This window comes from Carlito syrichta, unplaced genomic scaffold, assembly GCF_000164805.1.
Source record: "Carlito syrichta isolate Samal-C Ts95f unplaced genomic scaffold, Tarsius_syrichta-2.0.1 Scaffold316302, whole genome shotgun sequence".
Classification (NCBI taxonomy): domain Eukaryota; kingdom Metazoa; phylum Chordata; class Mammalia; order Primates; family Tarsiidae; genus Carlito; species Carlito syrichta.
In genome coordinates, this window is record NW_007260398.1 from 499,959 (window position 1) to 508,966 (window position 9,008).

Consider the following 9,008-nt stretch of genomic DNA (forward strand, 5'->3'; position numbering starts at 1 on the left):
GGTTCAATCATTGTAGATTGCATGTTTCCAGGAATTTATTTGTTCCTTCCAGGTTTTCCAATGTGTTGGAGTGTAGTTGCTCTTAATTCTTTGTATTTCTGTGGTATCATTTATACTGCTTCATTTTTCATCTCTGATTTTATGTATCAGAATCGTCTCTCTTCTTTTCTTAGTCTAAAGTTTTGTCTATAGATGCTGAAAAAGCATTCAATAAAATTCAACATCACTTTATACTAAAAACTCTCAACAAACTGTGTATAGAAGGAACATACCTCAACACAATAAAAGTTATATATAACAAACCCATAGCCAATATCATACTGGAATGGGGAAAAATGTAAAGCCTTTCACTAAAATCTGAAGCAATACAAAAATGTCAACTTTTACATCTTTTATTCAACTTATACTGGAAGTCCTAGCTAGAATAATTAGGTAAGAGAAATAAATAAAGGGCAAAGGAGTCAAATTATCCTTGTTTACAAGACAACATGATATTATATTTGGAAAAATCTAAAGATGCCTCCAAAAATTTCTTAGAATGCAAATAAATTTAGTAAAGTTGTAGGATGCAAAATAAACATCCAAAAATCAGTAGTGTTTTTATATACTTACAGGAATCAATCTAAAAAATAATCAAGAAAAAATTCCTTTTACAGTTGTTGCAAAAAGATAAAATATCTAAGAATAAACTTAATCAAAGATATGGAAGAACTCAATAAAAACTATAAACGTTGATGAAAGAAATTGTAGAAGATGCAAAAAATAAAAGTATATCCCATGCTCATGGATTAGAAGAATTAATATTGTTAAAATGTCTACTACCCAGGAACACTTTACATATTCAATGCAATCTCTATCAAAAGACCAATGACATTCTTAATAAAAATTGGAGAAAAACTTCTAAAATTTGATGGTACAGCAGAAGATCCTCAATAGCTAAAACAATAGTGAGCAAAAAGGAACAAAGTTGGAGGCATCACATAATCTTACTTCAAATTATAATTCAAAACTATAGAAACCAAAGCAGCATAGCTCTGGCATAAAAACAGACACATAGACCAGTGAAACAGAAGAGAGAACCAAAAAGTAAATCCATATATTTACAACAAACTGTTTTTTGACAAAGTCATTGATAACCTACATTAGGGAAAGGACACTCTCTTCAATAAATGATGCTGGGAACTGGATATACATATGCAGAAAAACAAAACTAGATTTTCATGTTTTAACATATACAGAAGTAAAAGTGAATGAAGACTTAAACATAAGACTTGAAACTATTAAACTACTAGAAGTAAACACTGAAGGAAGGTTAAGACATTGGTCTAGACAGTGTTTTATAGGTAAATCAAAAGTCTAGGTAAGAGAAGCAAAAATAGAGAAACAGGATTATATCAAGCTTCTGTACAGCAAAGAAAACAACAAAGTGAAGGCACTACTAACAAAAGGGGAGAAAATATTTGCATACTATCTATCTAACAAGAGATTAATAAGGAATATATAAGGAACTCAACTCAATAGCAAAATAATCAAATAATTAGATTTAAAATATGGGCAAAATATCTGAATAGACATGTTTCAAAAGAAGACATACAAAAAACCAATAGGTATTTGATAAAATGCTCAACATCACTAATTATTTCAGGGAACTGCAGATCAAAACCATAATGTGATATCATCTCCCCAGTTAGAATGGCAATTATCAAACAGACAGAAATTAATAAATGCTGGCAAGGATGCAGAGAAAGGGAATTGCTTGTACATTGTTGGCAGGAATGTAAAGTAATACAACCATTATAGCCATTATGGAAAAAAGTTTGGAGTTTCCTTTAAAAACTAAAAATAGAAATATCATACGATCTAGCAATCCCACTGCTGGATATATATCCAAAAGAAAGGAAATTGGTATATCAAAGAGATTTGTGTACTCCCAGTTTATTGAAACACTATATATATATATAAAATAAGATATTATTCAGCCATAAAAAGAAAGAAATCTTGTCACTTACAGCAATGTGGGTAGAATTGGAGGTCATTATGTTAAGTGAAATAACTCAGGCACAGAAAGAAAAATAATGCATGTTCTCATACACATGGGTTTTAAAGAACTGGGAGGTAGAGAGTAGAATGGTGGTTATCAGAAACTGAGAAGGGAAGGGGGAGGAGGTGTGAAGATAAGTTGGTCAAGGGGTACAAAATTACAGTTAGATAGAAGGAATAAATTATAAATTAGATAGTACAATAAGGAGATTATAGTTAAAAATAAGGTATGTTTCAGAATAGTTAGAAGAGAAGAATTGTAATATTATCCAAAACACAAAAAAGAAAAATGTTTGAGTTGGTAGGTATCCCAGTTACCCTGATGTGATCCTTGTATACTTTAGATAGGTATCAAAATATCACATGTATCCACAAAATGGGTACAAATATGATACATCAATTTTTTAAAAGAAGCAAATCTTGCCATATTTATCCTGTGGGATAAACCGAGAGGACGTCACACTAAGTGAAATAATCCAGGCACTGAAAGACAAATACTGCATGATCTCAATTATATGTGGAATCTGAAAATGTCAAACTCTTAGAAACAGAGAGTAGAATGGTGATTACTAGGCACTGGAGAGAGGAGGATATGAGGAGATATTGGTACAACATTTTAGTTATTCCAGATAAGTAAATCTGGAGATATGATGAACAACAGTGTGATTATAGTTACACACATTTTAAGGTATATTTGAAATTTACTATGAGGGAAAATCTTACACACACACACACACACACACACACACACACACACACACACACACACAGACAGATGGTTACTATGTGAGGTGATGGATACGTTAATTAGCTTGATTGTGATGAGCAATTTATAATATATATATTCAAGATTAAATTGTACACCTTAAATATATACAGTATTTATTTGTCGGCTATACTCTAATAAAGTCGAAAAAATAAAGTTTACAGAAAGTTAAGCAAATAAAGACTGGAAGAAAATTTAGTAACTCTTTTAAACAATGCATTTTATAATTATATTTTAAGAATTCTGTTGGCATTGTAATTTTTAATATTGTGATGCCATATATTGCAATTGTGCTGAGCTCTCCCATTTCTTCTAAATGTTTGCAGTAATCATTCTTAAGAATGTATTATTTTATTATATTTTCATCTGACTTTGCCAAATCCTATAAAATTTTTTGTGGAAAAGAATACATTCATTTACAACATTACTTTATCTACCCCAATAAATACATGTTAAATGAATGAAAAGTCACCTAAAACTTGCATTCATAATATAACTGAATAAATTGCCATTTGTACATACCCTTACCAACGAGTTCTGTCAGCCTTTCTAAATCTTTGTCAATGTATTATTATTCTAACTTCCTTCCCAAAAGATGAGTTATATTCCTTCTTTATAAGTGATTGGAATAACTTTTACATTCACACCAGTGGCTATTGATATTTCTTTTTATTCTTCCTTTTAAAAATTGATAATTCATGACTTTTGTAAAATCTTTTATAGGAATGTGTGCTTTCTTACTCTTAACTTATATGAACCCTATGTTGATTAGATATTGGCTTTATCCTTGTCATATGTATTCTATTCTTCCAAGCTAATTTTTAAATCTCCCATCTCTTAAATTATGCTTTCTGACAACTAGAATTAATTTTATGTGGCTAAATATACACATATTTTCATTTATATATTATAAATTTTGTGCTATTTTTAAACCTTACTCGGAATGACAATTTTTATTACCAACTTCATTTTTAGGGTGTTGCTTGCAATTGAGCTGGTAAGACTGTATATATTTGGCAAAACTCATTGAATTATATATTTAAAATAAGTGATTTTACTGTGTAAAAATTATACAACAATAAAAGTGATTTAGAATTTTGATAATAAGAATTTTTGGGGTATAATGTGTATATATACATACATGTATACATATGTACACTTAGACTTATATTTATATGTCAAGCATATATGTACATATAATCTGGAGGACGAATCAGGGCAGCTTATAAGTGGGAGGAGTAGAGAATGAGATGCATTCGAATGAGGAGGTGACAGTAGGAAGGAGGACCTAGTATGTCTCCCAGCCATGCAGATGGAGCAGAGATGTACAAAGGGAACCAGAAGTTGAAAGAACCATGCTCCTTAATGCTTCTACAGTGACTTGGTTGAAAAGAAAACCCAGAAAGAAGGAAAAACACAAACACAAAAAATTACAAACTTTTCCTTCTTAATCCTTCTCCCCATTCTCTGTCCACTGAAAACTCAGAAGCCACCAGCAGAGAATATGGGAAAATAACAAGGATGACACACACAGGAAAATAAATCACTCGGGTGATAGGTTGAGGAGTAGATTGTAGATTTTTATTATTTCAGTTCAGGCAGCAGAATAAAGGGGCATGAGCTGCAAAAGAACTGAGTCTATGCTTTGGAGTTCCCAGGGCAGCAATAGATACAGAAGGAGGTGTCTAAATGCCATTAAGGAGAAAGACGTCGGACTTCCAGACACCAGGACAGAGGAATACTCCAAGCCAGAGTTCAAGTTTTTGCTAGAACCTCTTGACCATTCAAGTAGGCTCAGAAGGAAGAGGAATGTCAGGGTCCTCTTCAGCAGCATCCTCCAGACTGCTGGCTGCTCCCCCCTCCACAGCAGCTGGAGCCACCGCAGGGCTGGCTGCAGCACTCAGAGCTCTGGGGTCTGCGGCGGTGGGACCTGCGGCGCCTGTGGTGGCTCAGGCAGCAGCCACCACCCCCAGAGCTGCAGCAGCCCCCGGAGCTGGAATCACAGCAGCCCCCGGAGCTGGAGCCACAGCAGCCCCCCGAGCTGACACTGCAGCAGGAAGAGACTGGAGGGCACTTAGGGGGACACTTTGGGGGACATTTAGGAGTCTGGCACTTAGGAGGGCACTTAGGGGTGCACTTGGGAGGGGGCTGGCACTGCTGTTGGCTCTGCTGGCAGGACATCTCCGAGGTCGTGTGTTCAGTAGCTGAGGGAGAAACAAACAGCAAGTCAGACCCAGGCACGGAGTCCACCTCTGCCCCTTTCACCCAGGCACAGAGGCCATTCCTGCCTCCCTGATTCTTTTATCATCATTTATAATCCTAGAAACATCATCTCTAATAGTTTCACTCCTAATGTTTTATCTGTATTTTTACATAATTTCCTTGGAAGCTCGAGATATCTTTGTATGTTATGTCAGATACAAATTTTTATCTATTATACTAAATAGCAAACTAAGACCAAATAATATTGGCAAATGGATCTAAGAGTCTAAAGTGTTGTGAGAAGGAATTTTTTCCAACTACATCTTCAAACTCTGAAAGCGTCCAATTTTAAGGAAAAAATATTTCTTAAAGGGAGAAAGGAGTAATTCTTGTCATATCTTCCAAGATGATTTCAGTCTGTAAGGTCAGTACTGCAAACAATCTTAGCAATTACTAGACCAGTAAACTCACTTCATTAAAGAAGAGACAGATAAACCCAGCTCCCTAGTCTCAGGCTGGAGTTCAGATCTCCTCAGCTCACCATCTGCTCAGGCTGATGGTTGGCATGGTGGGTTTCAGGTTGGTATGTCCTAAACAACTTGGGAAGTTTGTGAACAAATCCCAGACCTACAGATAGGTATGTGACTTGCAAAAGCACAAAGTGTCTCTGGCTGCCCTTCCACATCTCCAACTCTTTCTTTGTAGGCAGGAACAGGAATATATTTTCAGAGGTGAGCTTCCCTCCTGAGACCTGCCAGCGTGCCACAGGTCTCTATGCTTCATTGTTCCCCATTCTGACGAACCCAACCCACCCTGGAACAGTTAGTTTTCTCCACAGCCAAAGGAATAGCCAGCTTTCATGACTCCAGTTGGCACCAGCTCCCTTTTTCCTCCCTCAGTCTTCCAGAAACTCTCCACCTATGACATTATGGTCTTCAGTTCCAAAGCCCTACCCAACCTCCCTTCTGGCTCCTGTCTGGAGCCCCTCTCTGTGGAAGGTCCTGTCCCTGTTCCCGGTGGACACTTACCAGAGTCACAGGAAGCACGAGGTCCGTCAGCACCTCAGGAGGTGAATGGATGAAGGTGCTCTGTCCCCTAGCTCTTTTATCCTGACCTGGGCTCCACCCTCCGTTGTGAGACAGGATCTTGGCATGAGAGAATCCGTCTGCTGGCACCCACGTGGGTTCTGTGACAGGTGGTGACTGGTAGTTCCTCATTTGCCCCCTCCATGGGCTTCAGGGCAGTGACTCCTAACAGGAAAAGTGCCTGCTTAAATGGAGTTCAAGGAGAACTTCTACCATCAACCTCCACTTCATTTAATTGGAGGCTACCAATTAAATTAGATTAAATTAAATTAAATTCAGAGTTTCTCAGTTATCAATCTTAGAACTTAAGCCTATTTCATGTCTACTCTTCCTAAAGTGACTTACACTCCATGTAGCATGGGAAGCTGCTAAGGTTTCTATACATGTCTATTTATGTCCCTGAGCTCTGCCAAACTGTGTGTGCGATGTAGATATCTACACAAGTGAACCCTGGAAGAGGTACCTGGCCTAAGACCAGGCCCTGCTGAGATGGGAATCTTGAAAATTATTTATCCTGTATTATTTACCATTTATTTTAATATTCAATCAGAAGATTAAATATAATTAACTATAGAAGAATTAGTTGTGAAAGTAAATGAAGTAACACAAAAAGAAAAAGAGAGAGAAAAATACCTGACAGAAAGAAGGAAACATGGTGGGGTCTTGATAAAAGACCTTGCCGACTACAGGGAAGACTGTTCTTTTATTAAAAGAAAAGAAAAGAAACTGAAGAGAGTGGATCTGGTTGTTGGTTCATCTGTTTGTTTTTAAGTAGCCCTTTTTTTTGGTGAGGACCTAGAGGTATTAGTGTCAAGATTTGAATCAGGGAGCAACTTGTTAAGAGAAGCTAGAAGCAGTGTCTTTGCTCTTTGTATTAGCAGGATGATTTGGATTAGGGGGATCACAATGGCAGGAAGGGATGATGACCACAGAAGAGAAAGAGGAGGAAAAGAGGGATGGCTTTTACATATTACAAGTCTACTCTTCATGTGGGGCAAAATGGTTAAAGAGATTATACTCCTGACTGTGAGAGGGAAGGTGACTTTTAAGAACTCGAGTCCTGCATACATTAAATGAATGTGTTTATGCTGCTGCCTTGGAAGTCCCTGTCTGCTCTCCATCCACTAGGCTCATTAGGTTACTACATGGTCATAGGATTAATATGAAAGTGGTGTTTTGAACTTGTACACTTTAAGATTATTATTGAAAAGATCTGGGTTTTATTCTGGGGAAAGTTGGTAACAGAGACTACAAGGTTATTTAAAAAAAAACAACTAAACTATTTCATTAGTCAAAGCCAAATAAAAGCCAGATTAATAATGTGAGGGGCAAGACCCCTTCTCCCCAGACCATGACAGACTCTGGATATGCCCGGAACTTGGGAATAGTAGCTAGGTCACAAGGGGCATGGTGAACCCAACAAAAATGTGATGGAGGTACATGTGTATTTATAAATGTATATATAGAGAGCTTACATATTTAGGGAGAAACATGTCTATATATGTATATTTAACTTAGACTGATATATTTATATACACACATATATATTTTCTTCTTTCTCAGAGCATCAACTATTTTCAAGTGCCTAGACTCTTCTAGCAACAAACTGCCTCTAAATACTTGCAATCGTTCCTTGGTTCTCTATTCTATCCCCCCAAAACCACTTTCATCTGCATAAATGATTAACACAAATCATCAGTAAAGGCTTGTCTAGGACTGCACACTGTTCAATGGAAAAAGCTGGAAAATCTTATGTGAAATGAAACTTGATGTTCTTTTCCCCACATCTTCTCCAGCATCTGTTGTTTTTGAGTTATTAATTATGACCATTCTGACTGGAGTCAGGTAGTATCTCAGTGTGGTTTTAATTTGCATTTCTTTGATGATTAGTGAGGCTGAGAATTTTTTCATGTATCTGTTGGCTGCTCATTTGTTTTCTTTGGAGAAGTGTCTATTCATCTCTTTTACCCACTTTGTAATGGGGCTGTTTTTTGTTTTTGTATTTGTTTTCTTTTTGGCACGTTTGAGTTCCTTATAGATCCTAGATGTTAGGCCTTTGTCAGATATACAGTAGGCAAATATGTGTTCCCAGTCTGTGGGCTGTCTTCTTCTTGATGGTTTCTTTGACTTTGCATAAGCTTCTCAGTTCAAAGAGGTCCCACTTGTCTATCTTATCTATCTTATGGCATGGGTACTTGGGGTTTTGATCAGGAATTGGTTGCCAATTCCAATTTCTATAAGGGTGTCTCCTTATAGTTCTTATAGTTTGAGGTTGTTTTTTAGGTCTTTGATCCATTTAGAGTTATTTTTGTGAATGGTGATAGGTAAGGTTGTTGTTTGAATCTTCTGCATGTGGTCAACCAGTTTTCCTAACACCATTCACTGATTCTCCTCTCCTCAGTGGTTGATTGAAGATGAGTTGGTTGAGAAATTGAGGTTTTGCTTTCAGAATTTGTATCCTGTTCCATTGGTCTATATGCCTGTTCTTGTGCCAATACTAGGCTGTTTTGATTATTGCAGCTTTATAATAAAGTTTGAAGTCTGGGAGTGTGATACCTCCTGCTTTTGTTGTTGTTGTTGTTTGTTTGTTTTGCTGAGGATTGTTTTGGCTATTCATGGTTGTTTATGTTTCCATATGAATTTCTGTATTGTCTTTTCCAAGTCTGAGAAGAATGCTGCTGGTAAACTAGTACAACCTCTATGGAAAACAGTTTTACAATTCCTAAAAGATCTAAAAATTGACCTTCCATACGACCCCACAATCCCTGTACTGGGAATATATCTAAAGAAACTCAAATCACTCTATGAATAAGATACCTGCACACGCATGTTGATTGCAGCATCATTCACAATAGCCAAAACATGGAACCAACCATGCTGCTCATCGAAAGTAGACTGGATTTAAAAAATGTAGT

General features: G+C 36.7%; 1 protein-coding gene across 1 annotated transcript; it reads right to left on the bottom strand.

Moving 5' to 3' along the window:
- Window positions 1–4,625: 4,625 nt before the first annotated feature.
- LOC103276676 (late cornified envelope protein 1F) lies at window positions 4,626–4,987 on the bottom strand. Its single transcript, XM_008074078.1, has one exon. It carries the CDS (start codon window positions 4,985–4,987, stop codon window positions 4,631–4,633), a length of 357 nt encoding a protein of 118 aa, XP_008072269.1. The 3' UTR covers window positions 4,626–4,630.
- Window positions 4,988–9,008: the final 4,021 nt, after the last annotated feature.